Raw genomic sequence first — 12,049 nt, forward strand, 5'->3', positions numbered from 1 at the left:
GGTCACTGCCATGCTCACTACAGACGTGACTCGTCTCAGGAGGTCTTGACTCATCTCAGCCCTGCCCTGCTCACTTCACTGCCTGTGTGTCCTGGCCCTGGAAGCCTTTAACTAGCCCAGTGGCCTCTGCTGTAGCTCTGATCAGTTCTTCCACTGTAGCTTGCCTGGCACTGGAAGGGGGAAAGGAGGTGACTTGCATTTAATGTGAGCCCAGAGCCTCAACGAATGGGAGGCCAATGTGGTACTTAGCATCTGCTGTCTATGCTTGGTCAATACATATCCAGCATCCCCTTGCAAGGCTCATGTGCATCCGGGCTGAGGCCTTGCTGGGCAATGTGACAAAGCAGGGATTTTATTTGCCTTGTTCCGCTGCATGAGTTCTACTGTCCCATAGTAGCCCTGTGTGTGTGCCTCAGTTTACCAGGGCCCTGTACCATTTCCCAGATCAGAGGTTGGCAATGTATGGCATAGAATCATAGAATCATAGAGCTGGAAGAGACCTCAGGAGGTCATCGAGTCCAGCTCCCTGCCTAAAGCAGGACCAATCGCAACTAAATCAACCCAGCCAGGGCTTTGTCAAGCTGAGACTTAAAAACCTCTAGGGATGGAGATTCTACCACCTCCCTAGGTAACCCATTCCAGTGCTTCACCACCCACCTAGGGAAATAGTTTTTCCTAATATCCAACCTAGACCTCCTAATATCCAACCTAGACCACTGTAATTTGAGACCATTGCTCCTTGTTCTGCCATCCATCACAAATGTGAACAGCCTCTCTCCATCCTCTTTGGAACCTCCCTTCAGGAAGTTGAAGGCTGCTATCAAATCCCCCCTCTCTTCTCTTCTGCAGACTAAATAAGCCCAAATCCCTCCGCTTCTTCTCATAGGTCATGTGCTCCAGCCCCCTAATCACTTTGGTTACCCTCCGCTGGACCCTCTCCTATGCATCCACATCCTTTCTGTAGCGGGGGGGCTCAGAATTGGACACAATACTCCAAATGTGGCATCACCAGTGCCAAAGAAAGGGGAATAGTCACTTCTCTAAATCTGCTGGCAATGCTCCTCCTAATGCACCCCCAGCTCACCCATTTCCCTGAACCCTGATCCAGCATCATGCCTCCCGCAAGACTGGAGCCAGCGCCGGCACCTTGTGAGGGGGGCCCTGAGGCTCTGCACCGCACACGTGTGCTGCTCCTCCCTTTCCCCACTGGAAAAGCCAGAGCAGAGCCCAGGGCAGAAGACCAAGCAGGGCACATGGTGGAGAGAGCCTCTCCCCCAGCCCAAGAGAGCAGTGCGGCCCAGGGTAGGAGTTTAAATCTTGGCACGTCACTTCAGAGAGGTTGCCAACCCCTGCCCTAGATGGTGATGGGAATTTTGGTGTGACAGCCTCCTCTATGTACACAAGGGCTGATGCTCTTTGCAAGCATCGTGAGCCCAGGATAGGATGCGACCAGGTGACACCTTTTGCCCAGGAAGCAGGCCAGAGGTTGGAGGAGGAGTCTGGGGGGCGGGAGAGGTGAGGGGCTGGGACCAGGAGCTAGAACTGGGTCAGTCCTGGCTGACTGGGGAAGCAGGGGGCAGTCCAGGACCCTGGCTCTGGGCCCCCCTCCCAGGCATGGATTGAACTGCCTGCTTCTAGTTACTATGCCGACAAGTCTGTTCTACGCCGTGTCCTTGTCGACTAATAAGCCTTCCGTTCTACCTGCCAGCTGAGAGCCACATCTGAGTGCAGGGCCCAGCGACTCCCCCACACCTGAGGCGCCCGTTGCCCTGGGCAGAGCAGTCACGTCCCTCGTCCTGAATGGCCACCAAGATCTGCTGGCAGGGAACTCGACCCCAGGGAATGTGAACCGGAAGAGGCCCTGGTAACACATCCACAACTACACTGAGAGACACTGCTGGGGCTCCCACAGCATTTCGGAGCCCGGCACTTCCATGGCCCCAGGGTTCTGGGCATTCAAGCTTGCTGGCTTCTCCGTCCGCTTGTACATTAGGATCGCCAGCCCCCCTTCTCTAGCGGTCGCACTGCACAGGCCACATGTGGCTCCTCTCACAAGCCTTGCGTCTGGTTTGTGTGGGGTGATGCAGAGGAGCGCACCCGTCAAGCTCTGAGGGGCTCTGTTTAGCTCTCTCTGCTTGCCAGAGGCTTGCTGGTTGCTGTTTGGCCAGTGCCCCTTCAGACGGCTGTTCTGCAGGCCCCTGCCAACCGGCGGAGGAGCTGCAGGATCGGCAGGTGTGCTCCCTTCCTGGAGTGGCTCAGGGAGCCCCTCCTTTGCCATGTTCTCCTACCAGCGGGATGCACTGCAAGACCCTTGCCAACACCTCATACAGCCTCTCCTGAGGGGAGTTTCTGGCATGGGGGAGTGCTGCAATCACAGGATTAGCAGCATGTTGATTTAAAGGGCTTATTACAGGAGCTTAATTTTATTTTGGCAGAGGCAAGTAAGTCAATTACAGCTGGAAATAGCTCAAGGTTTGGGCTATATTTTTTGCTTCCTGTGGGATCCTTCAGCCCCTGCCCCTGATAGTGACTCTCCTTCCTGAGAGTCCTCTGAGCCCAAGGAAGCCATGGCCCTGCCAACGGAAAGCAGGGATTTGTTTTTAACTGGTGGTTTGTCCAGGCAGCAGAAACCTCCGATCTCTCTCTTGGTGGGCCAAGGGGTCCTACAGTGGCAGCTGTCCACTCAGCTGGCTGTGGTCTGAGTTGCAGACCTGTGCAGAGGGGCGATCCATAGACTTTGGGCTTATCGCTGCAGAAACCAGTCCCTGCTCCCTTCACACACATGCCGACCCTCTGGTGTGTCCTTAGGAGCTGCTCTGAGCGAACTGTTCTGCCCCCTCTGGCTGGGAAAGGCTCTTCGCAGCACAGCTCAGTGGCTCCAGGCGACATCTCTCTGTGCCATTCCAGCCAGCCATCATTAATCCGATCACTTTACCTGGCCCTCATTGCCATAGCGACAAAGCACCTTGTACCAATGACGCTACTGACCTCCTTAGATCCCCTTCATTTTCAGCTTTCTCCTTGGCTCTCTGTCAGAGCAACAGAGCCACCAACATGTCCACACCACAGTGCTGCATTTCATAGCCGAACCCATGTCCAACCACCCCGTCCCAGCCTGCAGGACAACTACCAAGTCCCCAGCATTGCCGTAACCTGAGGAGGTTGCATCTCCATGCGGAGTTGCAATGGTAGAGGATGACAGTCCTCGGCTGTTAAGCCAGCTCACTCCTGGCTTTGTGAAGAAGAAATCCAGTTCTAGGGAAGTTCTTGTTCATCCCCAGGAAGCCCGTGATCTCGGGAAACTTTAGTAGAGCCCCACAGGCTGTTGGCTTCAGTTTTGGATCTGATGACATTAAAACAGGGAGCAAAAGAACTTCCTCACCTCGGCTAGGCCAGCAACATCTCAAGGGACAAGGGGATGTTATAGGAAGAGCCAGAAATAAAGGGGAGGAGGAGTCTGCATGGTTAATACAGGAGGGAAGAAACAGATTCAGAGGCTACGAGTCGCCCTATTCACAGAGAAAATAGACCAGATGCTCGCCTCTCACTCCTTCACTGTAGGGTACATCTACTCTACGGAGAAGAACGACCCTCTGGAGGTCGATCTTCTAGTGTTCAATTTAGTGGGCTAGTGTAGACCCCCCAAATGGAACACTGAGGCCAGCTCCCGCCCGTGTCTTATACTCCTCATTCTGCGAGCAGTAAGGGAGGCCGTTGAGAGTGTGTGCATTTTGTGTAGCTGGTTGGCTTACCTTAAGCCAGGGGTCGGGGGCTGCTGGCCAACAGGAAAAATAGTCATGGGTCTCCCTGACATGGCCCCCAACTGAGGAGAAAGACACTCCTCACATTCCCCTGGCCCACCAGAGCTGAGGGGGGCCCAGCCTAGTAGATATTGTGTGCTCCTGCAGTGTGGTGGTGCAGCAGTGTGGCTGGAGCACCTGCACAGCCTCCCCAATGCTGGCGGGGGGTGGGGCTCTGAGACTCAGGGGCTGGATCCAGGCAAGTCGGGGATCACATCTGGCCCCTGGGCGTGAGGTTCTCCACCCTTGCCTTAAGCTGACCTGCCTGGTCTAATATAGACCAGGCCTGAGACTCAACACTCTTAGGCATAAAAGGAAGTTATATCCATCTAGCCCTTGGCTTTGCGTTTGACACTTGCAACGAGGTTGCTGCTGTTGGTGATGGGGTTGTATGCGGTGAATGCCTATCTACCAGCAGTGGGCTGAAACCACCAATATCATTTCAAACAGGATACTCTAGAACAGCCATGAGTTGGCAGCCACTTTCCTCCACTCCTGATCCAGGAATCAGTGAAAGGTTTTGTAGCTCATTCCCTCTTCTGACCCAACTAGCTCCAGGAGGACCATGTTTGTGCCTGAGACACAAGAATGGGGAAGGAGCCAGATTACTCACTAGCTAAGCAGAGTAAAGCACAAATTCCTCAAAGAGAAACAACAAATACACCCGTCAAACTGCAGGTCTGAAAGTTACGCTGCTCTGAAATCCAGGCCTAGAGCCAACAAAGCATTCCCAGTCTGAGGGACCAGGAACACGGGAGTAAATGCTGCTAGCTCACCAAATTCCAGAGCTATAGGCAAACACTGGCTGCAATGGGACCTGTGTTGGGAGCCTCAGCTTGCAAAGATCTAAAGCAGAGCTTCTCCAGCTCTGGTCCATGCTCCATCCATTGCTCCCTGTGCCCTTCCTGGTGGTCTGCAAAATAAAACACTGAGTGACCTGTGGCGGGCTTGGCTCAGGCCAGCTCCAGCACAAAGCACCTCACTCTTGCTCTAGCGGTTCATGAGTAACACAACATCAGGAACATCAGGTCTGCAGCACACGCGTGTCCGGTGGCTGCAGGAACCTGGTACTAGATCAGCCAAGCTCTCCCACAGGTCCCCACCAAGCCTTTCATGGAGGGATCATCAAGACGCAGCCACCATATCCCCAGCACAGCTCCTGGGCCCCTGAGAGGGCCAGGCAGGAAGTCTCACCCTCGGACGGCATGGAGCAGGCGCAGCGAGGGGTAGGCGGTGCGGACGTCAATGCGGTGCTTGAGGATGAGCTCGTTCACCCACTCCACGCGCTCCTTGCCCCCCTTGGCCATGAACGCTGGGATCCAGAGGATGCTGCCGTTGAGGCTGTGGAGACGCTGCAGCAGCTTCTCCCGCCAGGTCTCGTTCACCAGGTCCTCGAAAGCCCGCTGGATGACCGAAGGGTTCATGGTCACAAGGTCTGTCTTCGTCCCCACGTCCCAGGCATATTCCTGGACAGGGGCCAGATTACACCTGCAACACAGGAGAGGGCGTCAAGGGAAGGAGAACAACAAACCTGAGTGGGTGGATGCTAGCACTGGGGTAAGGCGCTGGGTTGCCAATCCTGGGGTGGCACAGGTAGCACCAGGGCGTGGGTGCACCTCCCCTTTGTGTCCCTTCTTGGGACGAGAGCAGAACTCAGTCTCCAGGGCTCAGTCCCTCTTTGCCCTCTCTTTGAAGAGACCAACTGGAGTGGGGAGAGAGAGGGGCAATCAATGCTTGAGGAGTGTGGTGGTGATGCAGCAGCCTGGGGTACTGGCTGAGCACAGTTCTAGGGACCAGGAGTGGCTCATGTTTAGGGTTGCCACATAGTTTCACAAAAAATACCGTACCCCACCAAAAAGCTGCACTGCAAGTCCCAAGCGGCCTTCCAGCCTTCCATTGGGCTCCTGAGAGTTTTAGATGTCTGGCATTTTCTGAATTTTTTTACCGGACAGAAAGCACAAATACCCATCTGTCCAGTTCAATACCTGTCTGGACACTTGGCAACCCCACCCATGTTGAATCCTGCCTCTGCCACTGTCTGCCTGGATGACCCTTGGCAAATCACTTAGCCCATGTCCCCTGCCTGAATGTAGGTCAAGAACACCAGGGGGATGTTAAGAGGATTTGTTAATATTTTATTACAAGCAGGGGAGCATGATGCCGATGAGGGCACCTGCCTACTGGTGGTGTTTGTTCAGTGAGCTACATGAAATGCCTTTCAGTCACCACAACCCCAGATCAGACTCATGGCAGATATCGTAGGAAAAAGCGTCTGCCTCCTGTTACCAATTCCCTGGAACATGATCTATCCAGAGCCTGCTAGTAATATACCAGTGGCTCCTAGGCATCTGGCTATGTTGCTACTGTGACTTCAGAGCACATGATTCAGCTCAAGACTATGGTTTTAATATAGAAAAAATACTATGGGAAGAGCAACTCAGACAGTGTGTGTGTACCATGCAAATGTGTGGAGAATAGTGTCCGCATATGTGTATGCTTATGAATGTGTACGTCTATGTGCCCAGGTCTATGTCGGCACGCATGTTTGCACAGTTGTGGGAATGGCTTCATCTGTGTCTCTACAGGCACACACTTGCTTTTGAATGCGCTAAAGTGTGTAGGTATGTTTGTAAGATTTGCACACGTGGCTCGGTGTGGATGTTCATATATGTCCCAGGGTATTGGCGGTCCTGTGCCCGGCTCACCAGTAGGGTTGCCAGATGGTTTAAAAACAATGGACAAAAATTTGTCAAGCAAAAACAAAAAACAAACAAAAAAAGGGTCGGGGAGTAACCAGGGAAACCTGGGGGGAGAATTCGGGGGGTTGGACCGAAATGTGGTCATGGCCCACCCCTAAGACAGCTCTGTCAGCGGCCCCTTGAAAATGGTGGCCCCAGGCAACCACCCGGCTCGCCAACCCCTGAGACTGGCTCTGTGCTCAGTTAAGAGACACCAGGGAACAAAATGCCTATGTTTGCTGCTATGACAAATTTGAATTGAAGTGACTTTTCCAGAGCAGGGAAACCCTCCGTGCAGTGGAGATCTTGTGTGTCCCTTTGCATCAGTATCAGAGCATCTAGCTCTGAATGTCAAGTGGGATGAGATGCAGAGCCCACTGGTACCTCTGGCGAGGGGGCCACAGAATTGCTGGGCTCTGGGCAAGGCATGGGGAGGGGGCGGGCTGTACTCCTAGAAGGGGCGGGGCCACAGTGGAAAGGGTATGGCTGGAGGCTAGCCTCCCCCCACGCCTCAGCCCTTCAGTGCCACCGGGGACTTCAGTGGTGATTTAAAAGGCCTGGGGCTCTAGCCAGCACCAGTGCTGCAGTGAATGGCCAAGCCCTGGAACAGCTACTCTCTCTTCCCCCTCCCCCATCGGTGAGCCTGACCTCTGATGATGGTGTGTGTACCAGGGAAGGGGGAGGCACAAACAGTGGCTGGCACCTAGCACAAGCAGAACCCATCACTGGGAAGAGAGAGGAGCTGGCCATGTAGCCTCAGGAAATGCTTTGTTCTAGCCTGGCCGGAGTCATATTATCCCAAATCCTTTCTTCTCCTCTCAGCCATTGCCTGCTAGCAGCAGACCCCGTGGCACCAGCAATGGTAATGATAGCCCTGGCCTCCTCCTCCCGTGGGTATCAATGACTGTGGCCTTCACAGGGCCAGGCTGCTTAGGGGCTGTGACTCAGAGAAACCTCTCTGCAATGGTGCCCCCTCTAAGAATGGGTGCCCATGCATGCACCCACGTGCAAACACACATGTGCACAAGCACACGTACATGCACAGGCACATGCGTGTGCACAGACATGCACACAAAGGGAATTCGCAGCTTCTGCTCTGAAAACTCGTCACACTCACTGTCTGTAATTCCAGCCCATGTGGCGGAGCAGGGGAAGCCATGAGGCAAGGAGGCTGAGAGGGATACATTTGCATCAAGCTGGAACCAAAACAACCGCTTGCCCAGTTGCTCCTGACGGTGGTCTCCAAGTCACTTATTTTTGGCATTCTGGCTGTGGGACAGATGACTACTGATCCATTACTACGCACCAGAGCCCGGTGCTGGCAGAATGGAGCATGTGAGCAACTGATGGGACCTCACAAGGCCCTGAAAGGGTGCCCTTCTTCTGTGCCAAAACCTCTGGAACACCCTCATGTTGCCCATCAAATCCATTTTGGTAGTGCCTTGCAGCTGAAGTCTCAAAGCCTGTACTGAGCACTGAAGAATTACTTCTCCCAACTATCACTACAGCAAAGTCTTTGTCAGTATCCTCATATTGTCAAGGGGGAAACTGAGGCACAGACCGATTACGTGAAAGCAGAAAGCCTACAAGGAATGGAAGCTGTCAGGGATCAGCAACAAAAACTACCTATTGGAGGTCAGACAGTGTAGGGATAAAGTGAGAACTGTCAAAAGCCAAGCAAAGTTAGACCTTGAAAAGGGAATTTAAACCAATAGTAAAAGATTCAATAGCCATATAAATAAGAAGAAAACACGGAAAGAAGAAAAGGGACCTCTAGGCACTGAGGATGGAGTGGAGATCAAGGCATGGCCCAACGCCTAAACAACTACTTTGCCTCAGTTTTAATCAGGCTAATGATGAGTTTAGGGGTAGTGGCAGGGTAGCTAATGGCAATGAAAATATGGAGGTGGAAATTACTACATCCAGTGTGGAAATAAAACTCAAACAGCTTAATGGGACTAAATCAGAGGGCCCAAATAATTTCCATCCTAGAATATTAAAGGAGCTGGCACATGAAACTGCAAACCCAATAGCAAGAATTTGTAATGACTCTGGTAACTTGAGAATTGTACCCTATGGCTGAAAAATAAAAATTCCTATTTTTTAGAAAGGGGGGAAAAGTGATCCAGGAAACTACAGGCCCATTACTTTGACTTCCACTGCATGAAGGCCTTGGAACAAATTTTGAAAGAGAAAGTTGTTAAGGATATAATGGTGAATGGTAACTGGGATAAAATACAACATGGTTTGCCAGACCAACCTGATCTTATTTAGAAGATAACTGGTTTTTTATGCAAAGGAAATGCAGTAGACTTAGTCTGCCTGGATTTCAGTAAGGCATTCCATACTATTCCATGTGGGAACATTTTAGTTAAATTGGAGAAGATGGGGATTAATATGAGAAGTGAAAAGTGGATAAGGAATTGATTAAAGGGGTGACAACAATGGGTGAAATGTACCGAAAGGTGAACTGTGAGGCTGGAGGGAGGTTATTAGTGGAGTTCCTCAGGGATCAGTCTTAGGACCAATCTTAGTTCACATTTTTATTACCGACCTTTGCACAAAAAGTGAGAATGTGCTAATGAAATTTGCAGATGTTACAAAGTTGGGCAGTATTGATCATACAAAGAAGGACCCGAATACCATACAAAAGGTTCTGGATGATCTTGTAAACTGGAGTAAAAGAAATGGGTCGAAAATAAATAATGCAAAGTGTAACCTCATACATTTAGGGACTAACAACTAGAATTTTTGCTACAAGCTGGGGACTTATCAGTTGGGAGTGACACAAGAAGAGAAAGATCTGGGCATATTGATTGATCACAGGAGGATTATAAGCTGTCAATATGATGCAGCTGTGAAAAAGTCGAGAAAGGTGTTCTTCCTTGTAAAACAAGGCTTACCACCATCAACAAAACTGCCACGTTCTGTAGACTTACAGTAGTGTAGACACAGGCAAAGTTTTGTCGACAAAAGCCCACTTTTGTCGACAAAACCCTGTAGTCTAGACACACCCAGAGACAGGAAAGTGTTAGTATCATTATAAAAAGTATTGGTGAGACCTCATCTGGAATCCTGTGTGCAGTTCTGGTCTGCCTTCTTTAAGAAAGGTGAATTCAAACTGAAACAGATGCAGAGAAGGGCTACTAGCATGATCCAAGATTGGCTTGTTTAACCTAATCAAATGAAGGCAGAGGGCAGATATGATTGCTCTCTATAAATACATCAGAGAGATAAATGCAAGGGAGGAAGAGGAGTTATTTAATTAAGCGCCAAGGTGGACACAAGAACAAATGGCTATAAACTGGCCATCAACAAATTTAGGCTCAGAACTCGGCAAATGTTTCTAACCATCAGAGGAGAGAAGTTCTGGGCAGCCTTATAAAGGAAGTAGGGGAGGGGCCAAAAACCTAACTTACAACAAGACTGAGCTTGAGAACTTTTAGAGGGGATGGTATGATGAGATTGCCCACAATGGCATGCGTCCCCAATGACTGCCAGTAGCAAAAAGCCCCAACGGCTGGAGACAGGCCAGGACACTGGATGAGGAGGACTCTGAGGATAAGTCTACATTACAGGGAAGATAGATGCTGCCACGATCGAACTTCTGGTGTTCCATGTAATGAGTCTAGTGAAGACTCGCTAAATTGAACTCAGAGGGCACCCCTGTTGGTGCTGGTACTCTTGCTCCTCACGAGGAGGAAGGGAAGTCGACTTTCCACTGTGTGGATGGTGATTTATGATATATTGACTCCATCTACCCAATTTACGTAGCTGAAGTTGTGAATCTTAGGTTGACCTTCAGCTCCAGTAGACCAAGCCTGAGTTACTACAGAGAATTCTTTCCCAGGTGCCTGCTTGGGGGGTTTGCCCGCATGCTCAAGGCCTAACTGACTTCCATATCTGAGGTAAGGAAGAAATTTTTCCCTGGGTGAGACTGGCAGAGACAATGGGGGTTTTCCGCTTTCCTCTGCAGGATGGGGCACGAGTCACTTGCAGGTTGAAACTAGTCTAAATGGTGGATTCTCTGTATAACTAGAGCTCTTTAAATCATGATTTGAGGGCTTCAGTAACCCAGCCAGAGGTCAGGGATCCATTTCAGAACCAGGTGGGTGAGGTTCTGTAGCCTGCAATGTGCAGGAGTCAGATCAGAGGATCAGGAGGGTCCCTTCCAACCTTTAAGTCTAAGAATCAAAGTGGCTTACTCAAAGGTACACACAGCCAGGAATGGGATGCAAAAGTCCTGATTCCTAGACTCTACTCTAGTCATTAGGGCATGCTGCCTTAATGGCGAATAAACTCCAAGGGAATACAGGATCGGAAAGCTAAAGACCTGGCAGTCTGTGTGCCCAAGAATGCAGGACCCAGCTTTCCTTGTCCCCAGCCCTACTGCAGCGCAGTCTACACTAGAAAAGGCTGGTTGGTATGGCTGTGCACATTTAGCTGTGCGGCAAACCCTTCTCGTGCCTATGCAGTTTGCACCAGCTTTCCAGCTTTTGCCCAATCTAATGTATTCTGGTTCCCCGAGCAAAGTAAGTTATACAGCAAAAGCGCTTTCTGCAACTGTGTCCACACTAGGGCTTCGGTCATAGAAATGTTGCCACCCCATCAGCTGACCTTCGTAGTGTAGACCTTGCCTACGAGAGTTGTCACTGTTGCTGTCCTAAGGACCCCGGCCTAACCCTTGCTGTGCCCATGGCAGCCTGGGTTTTCCATGCTGGCTTTTGTTCCACTTCAAGCTGCTGAGCAAATCATCCAGGGAACATACCCATAGATCAGAGAGAGACCCTGAGCTCCACTCTGACACCCAGTATGGTTGGGTTGACCATGCTCATGCAGAGGATAACGGAAGCATTATCTCCTTTCCCATGTCACACGCAGGACTGCTGATATAAGCCACTGATAGATTGGGCTGTCTTCATAATAGACTTGCCAGAAAGCAAGTGTCTGTGCAGACATAAATCACCAGCAGACATGCAGCGCTCCTCAGCTAACAGATCTGAATGGGCTTGGGGTCAAGGGGCAGGTACTTTCCTTCTCTGGGTTTGGTATTGCAAGTATTAATTTGACAGTTGTGTGACTGGGAATGTAAGTGAGTGTGTGTGTGTGTGTGTGTGTGTGTGTGTGTGTGTGTGTGTGTGTGTGAGAGAGAGAGAGAGAGAGAGAGAGAAGTGGAGAGTACATGTCTGGCTTGTGTAGGGATTCTATGTGTTCCAGTAAGGGGAAAGGGGTGGTATGTCTGTGTACATGGGTGCTTGTGTATGTGTGAGCGTGTGCATGTGTAAGGACAGAGTGTGCGCTGGGGTGGGAGTGATGCATATGAGGGAGGCTTGGGTTGAGTTGTCTGTGGACTGGATGTAGGTGACAGTGGGAGAAGGTAGGGAGTGTGTGGGTTGGAATGGTATGTGTGTCTGTATGGTTGGCTTGCATCAGGGGTATTTGACTGGGGTATGTGTCATCAGTGTTGGTGTACTTCTTTGCCAAGCCGTGGGGGGCGACGTGTGTTGGAGG

General features: G+C 51.0%; 1 protein-coding gene across 1 annotated transcript in view; it reads right to left on the reverse strand.

Annotated features, from left to right (window-relative positions):
• Positions 1-12,049, reverse strand: part of ST8SIA2 (ST8 alpha-N-acetyl-neuraminide alpha-2,8-sialyltransferase 2) — a 64,683-nt gene that overhangs the window by 22,323 nt on the left and 30,311 nt on the right. The window contains exon 5 of the mRNA XM_075897018.1: positions 4,995-5,288. Coding sequence (XP_075753133.1) covers positions 4,995-5,288 — 294 coding nt within the window. The remainder of the gene's footprint in view (positions 1-4,994; positions 5,289-12,049) is intronic.

Source organism: Pelodiscus sinensis, chromosome 14 (genome assembly GCF_049634645.1).
Source record: "Pelodiscus sinensis isolate JC-2024 chromosome 14, ASM4963464v1, whole genome shotgun sequence".
NCBI lineage: Eukaryota > Metazoa > Chordata > Testudines > Trionychidae > Pelodiscus > Pelodiscus sinensis.